General features: G+C 43.1%; 1 protein-coding gene across 3 annotated transcripts in view; it reads right to left on the bottom strand.

Moving 5' to 3' along the window:
• Positions 1-1,674: 1,674 nt before the first annotated feature.
• OSBPL1A (oxysterol binding protein like 1A) overlaps positions 1,675-16,751 on the bottom strand; it is a 316,689-nt gene continuing 301,612 nt past the window's right edge. For all 3 annotated transcript variants that reach the window (XM_075353345.1, XM_075353346.1, XM_075353347.1), the window contains 3 exons: positions 12,781-12,904; positions 5,362-5,452; positions 1,675-2,090 (listed from right to left, as the gene is read on the bottom strand). In XM_075353345.1, the coding sequence (XP_075209460.1) occupies positions 1,988-2,090; positions 5,362-5,452; positions 12,781-12,904 (318 nt within the window). In that variant the 3' untranslated portion in view covers positions 1,675-1,987. The remainder of the gene's footprint in view (positions 2,091-5,361; positions 5,453-12,780; positions 12,905-16,751) is intronic.

The following is a 16,751-nucleotide window of genomic DNA, read 5'->3' on the forward strand; positions in this document are numbered from 1 at the left end:
GGACTTTACTTTGAAAAAGCTACTGTGCCGCCCCCGTGTCACCAGCCAGGCTGCTCGGATCCGGATCCGCGGTGGCTCGAGGGGCGTCTGGACGCGGGAGTCGTGCGACCACTAAAATGAAGGGGGTATTTACAGGGGATTGTATATTTAGAGTTCGTGACGCCACCCGTGGTGTGTGGTAATATGGAATACCACCGCTGCAGTTGGGAGTACCCGGGGGCGATTGAGTGGGACAGCTAGGTGTTGGAACCCTCCACTGGTAGGGAGGATGCCCCGGGACTCGGTGAAGATGTTTGGGGAGTATCGTTGGGTGTGAAGGGGTCACTTGCATACTCACTCAGTCCATAAAGCTGACACCGAAAACTGGATAAACCAAAACTCTGGACACCGCTGCCGCTGAGGGGAGCTAGTTCGGGTCCCGTTCCCAATGGTGCTGCCTGGTGATCCATGACCTTCCTCCTCGCACTAAGTTCACTTGTCAGTTGGTCCCAGTAGTGTAAAACTAGTCGGGTCCCGCTCCCCAGTGTGGCTAACTGTGGGAGCTTGCTCTCAGGGTTCACGCTTGCGATTTTCTGGACTGTTTTGTTGTGGAACGTCCTATCCCCCTCGTTGCGCTAGTACCCCGATTTTGGAGTGGGTGGACAGTGGATCTTGAAGGCTCCGTTCTCATCGGGTAAATTGTCAGGTTGCCTGAAGCTACTCCCTGACCTAGGGTCCACGTACCCAGTCGTGCCCTGGTCCCAGCCCAGTGATAGTACAAGGCCACCGGCTGTCCGCCTCGACAGTTCCGTGCCCCTTGTCACGATCCCCTACGACTGGGGGTCCAGCTCCTACTAGGCCTAGACCACCGTTTGCTACCTAGTTGCTTCCAAGAAGCCCGGCTCCTGACTTCCTCATTTCACTCTCTCTTTCTCACTGACTGACTCCTGACCTCCCATTACCAAACGCCCAAGTGGGCGACCCTATTCCACTCAGGCCGTACACTGGTGTGTCTGGTGGGTGTGGTGCAGAGTGTACCTAGGATTTTACTAGCTGTGGTAGGAAACACCATATAGCTGGGGACCCATAACCAAGGAGGATGTGGATATTGCACAGAAGGACAGATTGCACAATACCCTGTAACGACCTGATAGTCAAGGTCGTCACACTACATGCACAAATAAATAGGTATGAAACTCTGCTGACAGATTACCTTTAACCTGGCTTCATTGGCCTAGTATGTCTTGGATACGGTACCTAAAATTAAATGTTTACATATACAATTCACTGGTCACACAAAGGCCAGTGCTGATTTCTGATTAACATATACTGTATATACACATTAAGGATTTTATGTATTCGGATTAGCCAATATCATGACAAACCTGATGTAAATGCCTGTTTATGTCCTCATTATTAAAAAAAACAAACAAACAAACATGTATACTCTATACACAATAATAATGGAATCTTTTCTTTGTCGTGTTTGAAAGCCCTTGATCAATAAATGCTAAATGTTTGACAAATTGGACAATATGACCTTTTTGAGGAAACAAATCCACAAAGCCATTACCCACTCCATAACAAAAAAAAAAAAATCACTTTCTATTAAATTATTTTGCCCTTTTTCCCCCCCCACACACCAGCAATATTCACACTGGAAGGCGAATGCTCAGAGATTCTTCAATGAACATCTTTCAAGCTTATCAAAATAACATTTATTTTTCCATATATATATTTCTGTATCACGTAAAATTTCAGATCCTAGACATGAATAGATGTTGTTTGCCAGCACCAGTTCAACACTAAAATTCTTACTGGTGTTTATGGTAACTTACAAGGTTGCATCATATATAGCTTTATTTTACAAAATACCAACTAATCCTGTAGGATTGCTTAAATTAAGTGCTACGGGGTTTGTAAAGGTGCAAATTGCATGAAAAATCAGAACACCCAACTCTACATTTCATACAGCTGAATAGACTCCTCTGGTGGCAGTGTGCCACGATCAATAGATATCTGGCAGGTTTGTGTAATTTCTGTCCCAGTACTTCCCACAGTAAAGCCAGTCCTGCGCATTGTTGTGTGGATTAGGGCCTTGATAAAACCACCTGCAAAAATAATTAATTGCGTGTAAATGATACTAAAATGCAGATTATACATAACATATTTAAGTGTATATATTGTCCTATCACGACAAAGTGACAGATGTTATTATTCTGTATGTATAGGCAATTAAAGGAGTCTTCAGAGTTTACATTATTGATGTCACCTCTCTAAAAACATGGCAAACAAACCGTTATTTTGTAAAGGTGATGGAGTGGTAAAGCAAATGACAAGCCTTTACTAAACGTTATTGACCAATTTGGTGCAAGTGTGCCAAATCGGTAAAGACCAGACTCCAGGAACCCTCACTGATCAGCTGTTTATCTACTTGCCATCTACTTTGATATTGGATATCTTTTGCTCACACAAGAATTAGAAGCCCATGGCTGAATGACAAGAGTGCAGAGTAGAAGACCCCCAATTATAGGGCACTCCTTAGATAAATGGAATTTTTTCACTAAGTGCCAGTAGTTCGTATCCAGGAGTTCCACACGTTACAGGTCGCCAATATTTTGGTCTGCTCAGACCTCCCTGTTAGAAGCAGTTTATGGAGTATAGCGCTCAGTCTCTCCATAAAGCATCAACTACTGCTCCCAACAGGGTTTACCAAGTACTGGGTGGACATACCACAGATGCTACTTGGACACATGCAACCCAGGAGATAAAAGTGGCCCGATGTCCCCCCAAAGCAGATGGAATTTGCACTATAATGAGCTATTGGACTGCAAAAGGCCCTCATATTGTTCTTGTAGAAGGGTACTCTTTTGTCTGTGTTTGCTACGGTCACCAACCCTATATGTTTTAAATTCTAAATTTGTACAGATTTCCTGCAATGTTTTACCAATGGTTGTAGACACTGGAAGACACTGACCGAAGAGAGCAAGAACAGTTAATGGGCCCTTTGGAGTCCAAGAGCTCATCAAGAGGCACAATTACACCTTTTTTAGAGGTAGAAATGGGTCCCCATCTTGTTTAGCCCCTTTTCTGCTGCACAGGTAGCACCAATAATATGTCCACCCCTGGTTGTAGATCAGATATGAAGACTCAGGGTATATGCCCATGATGGCTCAATGTTGACTGATCTGATGAGGTTTTACTCTGCGAAGAAACCTCAGAAAAAAGCCAGCGGTCTTTTGCCTGAAGAGTCTTTGTTGCTGAATTTGCTGTCGTTCTTTTGCTGTGGTGCTGCCAGTGTATTTTTCCTGTATTTTCAACTATAAAGAGGTTGCGGCGTCCAAATGAAGCCCCTCCAAAGAATAAATAGGTTTCTTCTTGAAAATCTCGTCTGAGCAGTTACATGATGATTTTGCTCAGCTCTGAACCGCTTTTTTTTCTGTCCATGAAGTTTAATGCAGATAGATTTACCAATGGAAAAACCTGCTGTTCCCACCATTTGTCTCCTCTTTCATAAACATTGTCTTTATTGTAATGAGAAAGTTAAAGGGGTTGTCCCATTTCAGAGAATCTCAGTTCACGGGAACAGTTTGTTCTAAAAAAAAATATTAACAAAAAAAAAAAAACTACAAAAAACCATACCCCCGATCGCTTATTTTTCTATAGCAAACTCCATTCAGGAATTGGGAGCTTCTGAAAAGGAACAGCCCATTTAATGATTAAATTATTCAAAAACAAATCTGTCCATTACAACTTCTCCGCTTCTGACTGACAATTACTTACAGCAAAGATGGGCTGCAGTGTGTACATCGCCCAGGCCAAAAACTAATACTCTACCAGTATACAGCTATTATTCCTCTTTTTGTTGATATTTTTATATTTAGTGTAGGGACCTACAAGCATGAGGTCCCCGTGACGAGGGTTGTAGTCTTCCGTTTTATGGCCATAAATACAAACTAAAACCTAATATTTTTTGTACCGTATGCAGCCAGGCCCCTTTCTGTTAGGTCTTGCATATTAGAGTTCCTGTCCCTGTATGGTGCACAGATGGAGTATGGCTTGGCAGTCCGCCTGATCTAATAGTATGGGCGTCACCTAATAGGCTGTGGGCTTGTGACTGTGTATCTGAATGTGTGAACAGCGCTCTAAGCAAGCCATCAGTGTGCAGTTTTATCATCCAGCAATCGCCTCCTCCATTCCATAGAAGTGTGTGTGTGATTTGCTCCTCCTGCACCCGTGATGCCTCCACTGAAGCGGGCTGTACATGCTGAGACATCGCTAGCCGATGCTAGAGATGGCGAGCGCGATAGCACCCGCCCCTATCGTTATGCTGATATTTGGTGATCGCTGCCGCAGCGAGCATTATCGCTACGGCAGCGTCACACGCGCTTACCTGGTCGTCGTCGTCGCTGTGACTGCCGAACAATCCCTCCCTCAAGGGGGAGGGACGTTCGGCATCACAGCGACGTCACTAAGCGGCTGGCCAATCATAGCAGAGGGGTGGAGATGAGCGGGACGAACATCCCGCCCAAACTCCTTCCTTCCTCATTGCTGGCGTGTGGCAGGTAAGGAGAGGTTCCTCGTTCCTGCGGCGTCACACGTAGCGATGTGTGCTGCCGCAGGGACGAGGATCAACTTCGCCCACGCGACAGCAGCGATATTTGAGAATGGACCCCCATGTCAACGAGGAGCGTTTTTGGACGTTTTTGCAACGATCCAAAATCGCTCCTAGGAGTCACACACAACGAGATCGCTACAGCGGCCGGATGTGCGTCACAAAACCCGTGACCCCAACGAGATCGCTGTAGCAACTCTAATATGCAATATTAGGTGATGCCCATACCATTAGATCAGGCGGGCTGCCAAGCCATACTCCATCTGTGCACCATACAGGGACAGGAACTCTAAAATGCAAGGCCTAACAGAAAGGGGCCTGGCTGCATACAGTACAAAAAATATTAGGTTTTAGTTTGTATTTATGGCCATAAAACGGAAGCCTACAACCCTAGTCACGGGAACCTCATGCTTGTAGGTCCCTACACTAAATATCGTGTAAAGCGTGTAAAGCCCGCTTTAGTGGGGGTTTAGCTGTATCCTGGTAGAGCATTAGTTTTTGGCCTGGGCGATGTACACACTGCAGCCCATCTTTGCTGTAAGTAATACTTAATTTTTGGGAGGATATTTATTCCTCTTTTTGTTGCTATATTTATATTCTGACTGACAATACATAATCCGCATTCTGGACATACAGAGCGGACAAAAGAGGACACTTATTATTGGATAGTATTTCTCTTACATTGTACTCTGCACGCCTTCAGCTAAGACCATAAGATATAACATTCTTAAAGATACAAATACGGAAGCTTTCATTTTGCTACCAACCTTGTTTTCCAGTCTTCATCTGACTTAGAACGATTCTTCCGAGCAGCTCTTTGTTTTTCTTCTAATCTTTTCTTTTCTTCACTTGCTGTGTCTGAGATAATGAAAATAAAATTTTAATAGAAGGCAAATTGTCCATTTTGTGCATGCAACTTGCTATTCATTTATTAAGAAGATCTAGAGATCTAAGGACTGTGGTGATTGAAGGCTTCGGAATCCTTCAGAATTCTCCATATTTCTGCATAAATTTGACCTAAAACTACTTAACATCTTTACATAAGTCCTAAAAGTAGATAAATAAATCCAAATACAGTAAAAAAATATTAGATTTGGTAACTTTTTTTAAATGAGGAAAATGATCCAATAGCACATGTCTGAGTGGCAAAAGTATGTGAACCTGTAGGATTATCAGATGATGAGAACCAGGTGGGCGTGGGAGACCAGTTTTTCTTAAAGGACAGGAAGCTATAAAAGTTTCATCTTCATAGCACATTTGTGGACGCGTACAATGGCATAAACAAAAGGAGATGTCTGAGGACCTCAGAGGAAGAGTTGTTGAACCTTTTTAAGCCTGATGAGAATAAACAACCATCTCTAGAGAGTTTGGATTTCCACAGAGAAATGGAGTACAAATGGAGGAAATTCACTGAATAACATCCGTCCAGGTGCAATGTTTTTTTTTCCATGGACAGCACTTGGACTGAAATTACGCTTGTGTGAACCTAACCCAAGATCAAGGTGTATGATAGTCTAAAGACTCAAACTCTCTACAGCGGGCTTTACACGCTACTATATATCTAACGAGATGTCGGCGGGGTCACGTCGTAAGTGACGCACATCCAGCATAGTTAGTGATATCGTAGCGTATGACAGCTATGAACGAGCAGAAATACTCACCTTCTCGTTCATCGCTGACACGTCGCTCATTTTCTAAAAATCGCATGTCCTCTTAATCGTACCTGGGGCAGCACACATCGCTCCGTGTGACACCCTGGGAACGATGAAATGCAGCTTACCTGCGGCCTCCGGCAATGCGGAAAGAAGGAGGTGGGCGGGAATGTTCACCTCCCGCTCATATCCGCCCCTTCGCTTCTATTGGCCAGCTGCTGTGTGACGTCGCTGTGACGGCGAATGTCCCTCCTCTTCAGGAAGTGGATGTTCGCCGCCCACAGCGAGGTCGTTTGGAAGGTAAGTACGTGTGACGAGGGGTTACAGCATTGTGCGCCACGGGCAACAAATTGCCCGTGCCGCACAAACGATGGGGGCGGGTGCGATCGCACGAGAAATTGTAAGGTGTAAAAGCAGCCTTTAGTAACTAAAGGCTTCTCTCATATTAGCGAAGATTCTTGATCACAAGTCCACTATCAGGAGGACACTGAACAACAATGGTGTGCATGGCAGGATTGTAAGGAGAAAGCCACTGCTCTCTAAAAAGAACGCCTGGACAGGTGGCTATCAGAACAATGTTTTGTAGTTTAAATGAGAAGTGTTTTATTTGGAGAAAGAAAAACACTGCATTATTCAATAAAAACATTATTGCACCTGTTAAACATAGTAGTGATAGGATCATAGTTTGGGCATGATTTGCACATCTGGACCAGGAAGATTTGCCATCATTGATGCGACAATGAATTCTGAAATATTCAGCTCATGGACAGATGTTCAAGATTTTCTGATACAATTTCCTGGTATTTCAAAAGAATATGAATCACATAATACAATGATCCAAAAAATACAAATTCTACAAAAAAATAATGAAGACAAAGTCTTGGAATATCCAAGGTAAACTCTTGTCCTTTATTCTGTACTAGCTGTAGTACCCGGGTGTTGCCCGGGATTGTAACTATCTTCCTTTGAGTGTGTCTCAGTATCTCTGTGTCTCAGTATCTCTGTGTCTCAGTATCTCTGTGTCTCAGTATCTCTGTGTCTCAGTATCTCTGTGTCTCAGTATCTCTGTGTCTCAGTATCTCTGTGTCTCAGTATCTCTGTGTCTCAGTATCTCTGTGTCTCAGTATCTCTGTGTCTCAGTATAGGTCCAGTCACACAACGAGATCGTAAACGAGATCGCTACTACGTCACACTTTCTGGATCGTTTATGAGTCGTTGTTGAAATCGCATGTTGGGTGTCACACATAACGAGTTTATGAACGAGCATGCGTCCCGTATAACAATCTTTCAAATCGTTGGGACCCTGTCACACAGCAACTATGTTGACGATTCCAATCCCATTAGGAAACGGGGACGCAACAACACGCCTTCGTGCATCTCATCTAGGTCGTCAATGAAATCGTTAGTAGGGTGTCAAACATACAGATTCATGCAGCCCAGCAGGACTCCAACGAGCCAAAAATGGCCCAAGCTGTTCGGCCTCGATCAGCGATTTCGCAGCAGGGGGTGAATCGTTGGTACGTGTCAAACGTGACGAGATCGCAATTGAAGTCGTTCTTGCGTCACAGAAACTGTGACGTAGTAACGATCTCGTTATGTGTGAAGTGGCCTTATCTCTGTGTCTCAGTATCTCTGTGTCTCAGTATCTCTGTGTCTCAGTATCTCTGTGTCTCAGTATCTCTGTGTCTCAGTATCTCTGTGTCTCAGTATCTCTGTGTCTCAGTATCTCTGTGTCTCAGTATCTCTGTGTCTCAGTATCTCTGTGTCTCAGTATCTCTGTGTCTCAGTATCTCTGTGTCTCAGTATCTCTGTGTCTCAGTATCTCTGTGTCTCAGTATCTCTGTGTCTCAGTATCTCTGTGTCTCAGTATCTCTGTGTCTCAGTATCTCTGTGTCTCAGTATCTCTGTGTCTCAGTATGGGTACCTTCACACTTAGCGATGCAGCAGCGATCCGACCAACGATCTGACCTGGTCAGGATCGCTGCTGCATCGCTACATGGTCGCTGGTGAGCTGTCAAACAGGCAGATCTCACCAGCGACCAGTGAACAGCCCCCAGCCAGCAGCGACGCTTGCACGGAGCTGCCGTCTGGAAGCTGCGGAGAATGGTAACTAAGGTAAACATCGGGTATGGTTACCCGATGTTTACATTAGTTACCAGCGCACACCGCTTAGCTGTGTGTGCAGGGAGCCGCACACACTGAGCGCTGGCTCCTTGCTCTCCTAGCTACAGTACACATCGGGTTAATTAACCCGATGTGTACAGCAGCTACATGTGCAGAGAGCCGGAGCCGGCAGCACAGGCAGCGTGAGAGCTGCAGAGGCTGGTAACTAAGGTAAATATCGGGTAACCACCTTGGTTACCCGATGTTTATCTTGGTTACAAGCTTACCTCAGCTGTCAGACGCCGGCTCCTGCTCCCACTGCTCGCTTCATTTGTCGCTCTCTTGCTGTCACACACAGCGATCTGTGTGTCACAGCGGGAGAGCGCCTTTGAAGAAAACGAACCAGGGCTGTGTGTAACGAGCAGCGATCTCACAGCAGGGGCCAGATCGCTGCTCAGTGTCACACACAGCGAGATCGCTAATGAGGTCACTGCTGCGTCACAAAAAGCGTGACTCAGCAGCGATCTCGGCAGTGAGCTCTCTGTGTCTCTGTGTGTCTCCTTCCAGGACTGTCTCTTTGCCCGGCTGTGTCTTTCCAGGGCTGTCTCTATCTCTTTGTCTGTCTCTGTCTATTTGTCTTTTTCTGTCTCTCACTCACACATAAGCTTCAACTAACAGTTTATTTTGTTCCTATAGCAACCACTGATAGTTGCTATTAATAGCCCGTATCTCCCAGCTCCATTCAGATTAATGGAGGCAGGAGTTTTGAGAGTAACTGTAAAGTGCGGGGTTAATTTTTCCCGTCAAAACATAGTCTATGATGTTCCCTGGGTCACATGGGGCGTCTGTGCAAAATTTCATGATTGTAAATGAGACAGTGCGGATTCCTTTAGCGGACATACACACACATACATACATACACACATACACACATACACTGAGCTTTATATATTAGATAAAAGTTGTGGAGGACCTGAAGTGAGAGTCATGGAAGAAAGCCCACCAACTGAGTAGAAGCTGTTTTGTAGGGTGGAATGGGCTAAAATTGCTCCAAGCCAATGCACAGGACTAATCAACAACATGGGATATGTTAGATTCAGATATTATGGCACAAAGGAGTCTCAGCAAATACTGAATACAAAAGTTTGCATTCTTTTGCCACTCACAGACATGCGATATTGGATAATTTTCCTCATTTAAAAAAAATTACAAATTTTTTTTTTTACTCTTTTGTTTGACATGGATTTCTTTGTCTACATTTAGTAGTTGTGTGAAAATGTGATTGTAATCTTGCGAGCAGGGCCCTCACTCCTCCTGTAACTGTTGAACTATGTGTTACTTTGTTTGGTCTTTGTACATTCCCCCGCTTAATTGTAAAGCGCTGCAGAATATGTTGGAGCTATATAAATATCATGTATTATTATTATTAATTATTATTATTATGTATTAAATAAAATGTAAGAAGACTTCTGAAAAATTCTGGGAGGGTTATATTGTACACCTGTGTCATTTTTTATGTGGATTTTTCAGGAAACGTAAGGAGCTCTTCCAGCTAACATTTTATTCGCTAAACTCTTATAAAATGTGTGTAGTATACTGCAAGTGCATTAAAATTTAAATTCGATCAAAATCATCTCCATCTGGACCATGTGATCGCTCAGCTCACACAAGATCTACTGTGTAGGGTAGTGCTACTTTCCCAATTTAAGCCTATGAGGAGACTTTGAACAAGGCTGTATAGACTTACATAGTGAAAGTGACTTCTGGTCCTCAGATAAACCCCTATGTAAGCCAGCTAGTATGATCACGTGTTCCAGGAGAGGACTACAGTGGCACTGGAAACCGGAAAAGCCAGCGATTGGTAAAATATTTTTTCATGCACTTATACTACAAACCTACTTAGAAGGCATTAGGGAACAAGAAAATTAGGTGGGAGAACTACTCTAAGGACAGGTTGTCATGATGAAACATTTTAACAATGGGATGCTATGTATGAGAACAGAGGAAAGTGTATAATCTTATTTTAAAGGTAAGGTGTCGCTTTTTTATTTTCCTATTAATAGTGATTATGAAAGCAATTATTTTTAATACAAAATTAAATTCACTGTTTTAGTTTTTATTTCATTCTATTTTTACTGAAACACTGGGGGCTGCCATCTTGGCGTAACAACAGTTACTCACCTCATTTATGGCAGCTCTTTGTGCATTGGATCTGATAGATTGACTGCGACCCTATACCAAACACTGACCCTGCTTCTGCTGTGAGCTGGACACGCCCCCTGGGCTGTCCAGATCACAGCAGAGGGACGAGATCACTGCAATCTTTGTGGAGCTCATAGCGTATGCTGTGTGCTGCACTTCCCCCATCACCCGCTCTGGCTGGGGTGAGTACCGGTGCCGGACAGCGTTTATTGCACCGTAACTGATCCTGGCATGCTGCTTCCCACCCCGCCGCTCACCCCTCCTTCACCGCGTGTGCTCACCTAGGACCTCTGCTCCTAGCAGCTCTGTGCGGTGATCGTTGACAGAAGGAACAGACACCAGGCTAACAGGACAGGCTGCCAGGGGCACAGGTTTGAGTTGAGCACTTGCGGCTGGGAGTGGTGATAGCGGTGTGACATCTGTAATGCAGTGCCGCTCAGGCTGCAGAGCACCCTTCCTTGCCGTATGTCACCTCGGACGTCCAATCCCGGCCAGCAGCATAGTATATGGGGACATGGCATACAGTGGGACACTATTCCAGCTATCCTTAGTGACACTTTAGACATATTAGGATCACTTTGCAGTCACCAACAAAATGACTCCGCACTGCTGTGATCCTAAACTTCATTCTTTTATCCTTTAGGAAACAGAAAGATTGGGAGGGGGAGGTGACATCACACACAGAAGAGCAGATTCTGCCCACTTTTACTGCAGTATGTGATGTGAGCTACTTCTATAGTCGGATTTCAGCAGCTGCTCCCCCTAGTGTTTAAGAGTGGAAAATATCACACTTTTAAAACATTTTTTTATACTTTGCTCAATTAAAACAAACTCTAATATTTAAACAAAACATTAAAACTTTACATTTTTTTCAGTTATTGAAAAAATGTATTTTCTTTTTACGACACCTTCCCTTTAATGCGCTTTTAAAAAGGTACGTGTCATGTTTGATAATGCTATGAACCTGAAGATATATTGTTAATCTGCAGGTTAATCCTTTCATAAATGGGCTGTTTTCTATTTTTTTTTGCTTGTTTCTCCTCTCAAGATTTCAATAACCATAACTTTTTTTAATTTTTCTGTTTGTTTTTTGCGAGGCGAGTTGTACTTTTCATTTTATCAGGTCATGCACTGGAAAGCTTTTTTAAATGGTTTTATTTACTGTTAACTATACAGTAAAACTGACTGACCTGGCAATATGATTCTCCATGTCAGTACGATTACACAAATAGCACATTTGTAGGAGGTTTTTTTTTTTAAACTAAGTGGTGAAAGTAAAATTCATAAATTTGTATAAAAAATAAATAAATAAAAAATAAAAGTTTGCTTGTGTCGCCATTTTCTGGAACTCGTAACGTTTTCAATTTGCGGGATATAAGGCTGTGCGAGGGTTTATTTTTATGCACAATGAGCTGATGTTTTTACTGATATAATTTTAGGGTAAAAGGGTATTGCAATGCTTTGGCGGCCAAAAAACAAATCTTAATTCTGATGTTTTTATATTTTTTCCTCGCTACGCCGTTTACTGACGGGATACATTTATTTTATATTTTCATAAATCGGACTTTTACCAATACATTTGTTTTGAATCCCTTTATTTTTAATGTGGCACAAGAGAGGCGACTTGAACTTTTATACTTTTTTTTCAGATTTTTAAAAACATTTTCACTTTTTATTGTTTTTGTTAGTCCCCGTAGGGGACTTGAACTTGCGATCATCTGATCGCCTGCATTAACATAGCAATGCATCAACGGAAATCACAGAGCCCCAGCTGTCATGGCAACTCATCGGCGTTCCATAATCACGTCAGGGGCGAGTTGACGGATGTGAAGAATCACACGCCCCCTTACCAGCGCACATTAAATGCTGCTATAAGAGACTGACAGCGGAAAGCTCCACTCCATCTGTGGCTGTAAGAGGCAGATGCTGACGGATTAATTCAGATATCATCTACCAGGAGAGATTCGGACTCCGCGTGCAAGCCCATAATCTAAGTCAGGGATACAACATATGACAAATGTATATGAAGGTGTTAATAGTGTTATGAAGGTGCCTGGCCTCAGTACTAAAAATGCAACACATGGTAGAAAATTAGCTTCATTTCTCCCAGGAGCTGCCGGCTTTCAGTCATGCAGCCATTCCTGGAGCAATTACAATCACGGTGCTGACAGCAGTAAGAAAATTAAGATTTAACCAATTATGCATTTGCTACAGAAAAAGTAAAATTACCTATATCTCCATTTTCCATTGCTTTAATATCGGGACGCAGTCTGCAATCTGTCTTGGGTATTATCTTTTCCATGCCTTTATCAGATTCATTCAAGGCCATAGCAAAGTTGGTGAAGTTATACATCTATAAACAGAAAAAGGGAGATATTTCTTTCAATATCAAGTATACAAAGTCTATCATTGAATGAACATTGTGTTATTTAAAGGGAATATCGCAGTAGGATCAACCCTCTAAAGTGGTCTATATGAGCCAGCAGGTCATAGAATGTTGAATAAAATGATACATTGATACCTGTGATGCAATGTCTTATTCCAGAGAAATCCACTTTTTTTTTTAAATATGTAAATTGGATGTTAAATCTATGGGACAGACAGATATTTAGAAGAATCTGCCTCCAAAGCGTATTTTAAATGAAAGGGGGCATTATTATGAGTGAGACATGTAATGACTGACAGTTTGCTCTCCTGGTAACACCCCTGGCTGGACACTGATCTGCATGAGAATCTGCCTCCAGAGCTTAACAGCTCATTTACATATTAAAAAAAAATGGATCTCTCTGGAATAAGACAGTGGATTGCATATCAAGATATAATTATTTTCAACTTTCTATGACCTTCAAGCCCAGCTTAGTAGTGTTGATCCCACAGAGATTCCCTTTAAGAATGTTAGATGTTGATGGGTTCAATAAATTTGCTGCATTACCAGACAAAATTTTAAAATCTAGACCGCTCGCTTGCGAGCAATTTTCTATAAACCCTGCAGAAGCTGCTTCGAAGCCAGACAGATCGCTTGATCCAGCCAACTTCAGTCCTCCTATACTCACCAGATACTGCAGAGGCAAAGCAGAGGCAATGTTAGCAGCATTGGAAAGCAGACAACTTGGGCTTGCAGCTCTGCTATGCCACTTGCCCAAACTGTCCATCATCAAAACCACACTGCCCATCGGTAAGCCGGGAGGTAAGGGATCAAGGCATTCTCAAAGATAGTTTCCTAAAAACAAGCCCTTTGATTTGTTCCTTTCTATGTGAATGCTCATGAGATACTTCTCTGCACTACATTATGTGATCTCATGGTGACACCCTGGGAGCTGCATGGCTTTAATTGCTCTGAAGGGGGTCAACCTTCTCAATCACCAGAACGTCCTGCATGATGAAACTGCATCTTCTGTACCACATACAGTATGTTCTCCAAAGAAAGGAACAATAACTGTTACAATTACAGATGATGATTAGACAGCTCCTCACAGGCTCGGACTGACCATAGGGCAATTCTGGCAAATGCCAGATGGGCTAGTCCCTGTAGTGGACCGGTCCCTTTAGTGAGCTGCTGTATCTACAATCATTGCCGCTCTGCTCAGCAGTGTGCAGGCCGGGCAGTATTATCTGCCGTGCGCACACTAGCTGCAGCAGGACTAGGAGGCAGCACGTTGTGCCAGCCCTGCTGTGTGCTGGCATGCACACACTGCTGAGGAACGCGGCAGTGGTGGTACCGGTGACCGCAACGTCCTCCTTCCTATTCAAATACATTTGCGTCTTTCAGACGTAAATACATTTGAACAATGCACCGGGACTGGGCCCGCCCAACGTGCAGCAATGTGAGGAGATCATCACCTTGCTGACGTCATCACAGTGCTGCGGGCGCCACACAGGATACATCAGGCAGCGGTAAGCGCTCCATGGAGGAGCCGAAGATGACAGGTGTAATTAATGGGGATGAGTGGGGAGATCTGGTGACTGGGCTGGCCACTCCATTACAGATAGAATACCAGCTGCCTGCTTCTTCCCTAAATAGTTCATGCATAATTTGGAGGTGTGCTTTGGGTCATTGTTGTAGGATAAAATTGGCTCCAATCAAACGCTGTCCACTGGGTATGGCATGGCGTTGCCAAATGGAGTGATAACCTTCCTTATTCAAAATCCCTTTTACCTTGTACAAACCTCCCACTTTGCCAGCACCAAAGCAACCCCAGACCATCACATTACCTCTACCATGCTTGACAGATGGCGTCAGGCACTCTTCCAGCATCTTTTCAGTTGTTCTGCGTCTCACAAATGTTCTTCTATGTGATCCAAACACCTTACACTTCGATCCGTCTGTCCATAACACTTTTTTCCAATCTTCCCCTGTCTAATGTCTGTTTTTTTGCCCATATTAATCTTTTCCTTTTATTAGCCAGCCTCAGATATCGCTTTTTCTTTGCCACTCTGCCCTAAAGGTCAGCATCCCGGAGTCACCTCTTCACTATAGACATTGACACTGGCGTTTTGTGGGTACTATTTAATGAAGCTGCCAGTTGAGGACCTGTGAGGCGTTGATTTCTCAAACTAGAGACTCTAATGTGCTTGTCTTCTTGCTCAGTTGTGCAGTGGGGCCTCCCACTTCTCTTTCTACTCTGGTTAGAGCCTGTTTGTGCACTCCTCTGAAGGGAGTAGTACACACCGTTGTAGGAAATCTTCAGTTTCTTGGCAATTTTTCGCATGGAATATACTTCATTTTTAAGAACAAGAATAGACTGTCGAGTTTCACATGAAAGTTCTCTTTTTCTGGCCATTTTGAGAGTTTAATAGAACCAACAAATGTAATGCTCCAGATTCTCAAGTAGCTCAAAGGAAGGTCAGTTTTATAGCTTTTCTAATCAGCAAAACGGTTTTCAGCTGTGCTAACATACTTGCACAAGGGATTTCTAAACATCCATTAGCCTTCCAACACCGTTAGCAAACACAATGGACCATTAGAACACTGGAGTGGTAGTTGTTGGAAATGGCCCTCTATACACCTACGTAGATATTGCATTAAAAACAGATGTTTGCAGCTAGAATAGTCATTTACCACATTAAAAATATATAGTGTATTTCTGTTTAATTTAATGTTCGCTTAATTGAAAAAAAAAAAAAAAAAAAAAAAAAAAAAAAGTGCTTTTCTTTGAAAAATAAGGAATTATCTAAGTGCCCCTAAACTTTCGAACTGTAGTGTACACTACTCACGAAAAGTTTGGGATATTTGTCTTTCGATTGAAATATCAGGATGATCATAAAACGCCCTCAAACCTTTTCAGGTGAACTTAATGTGATCTTCTCTAAACTTTTGAATGCACATGTCCTACTATTCAATGTTTCAGTACTTTATACGCAACTTGCTGTTCTCTAACAAGGAGCTTAATGGCAAAATTCACAACAGGGGTTTGATCCATGAATCGCCCAATTGATTTCGGGGCTCAATTAGAATTGGTATTTAAGCAGTACTCTTTATCACGCTGTTCACATTTTGAAATCATGAGACAGACGACACCAAACAATGGATCAACAGTACCTCATCAATGCGAGGATTCAAGCAGGATGATCTCAGATAGAAGTGGCCACTGAGCTTAGAGTGTCATCAGCAGGTTGCAACAGAGATAGAGAGACTGGAAGAGACACAGAATGGCATAGAAGTGGACATCCTTTGGCCACATTCCACACAGATGACTGCTACATTGAGAACAATGGACGAGGATGAGGGACCGGTGGGCCTCAAACTGTTCACTGATGAAAGTCGATTCACACTGAGCAGAAATGATGGCCACCAACGATGTTGGAGACGTCAAGGAGGGTGCTATGCATTAGCCACTGTTGTCACCAGATGAGATTGTGTTGGTGTTACAGTGCAGGCAGGTGTGTATTCAATACAGAAGTGCTGTTCACTTTGTGAATGGTACAGTGACAAGCCCCTACTACTTGAATAACATCATTAATCCAATCATTGTGCCTCTGCATGAACAACATAGGCCTAATTTCATCTTCATGGATGACAATGCTCTACCTCTTTGAGGTTGCATCATTAGGGAGCTAAATATGATTTAAACCAGGCACTCCAATATGGAAAGTAGAAAAAAAACCTTTTATTGTTCACAGCAAACAGTTCAATGGAAACGTTTACTAGCAGTGTATGGGCAGTAAGACATTACCATAAGGTCAAGAAAAAGATGATGTCA

The sequence above is a fragment of the Anomaloglossus baeobatrachus genome, chromosome 6 (assembly GCF_048569485.1).
Source record: "Anomaloglossus baeobatrachus isolate aAnoBae1 chromosome 6, aAnoBae1.hap1, whole genome shotgun sequence".
NCBI lineage: Eukaryota > Metazoa > Chordata > Amphibia > Anura > Aromobatidae > Anomaloglossus > Anomaloglossus baeobatrachus.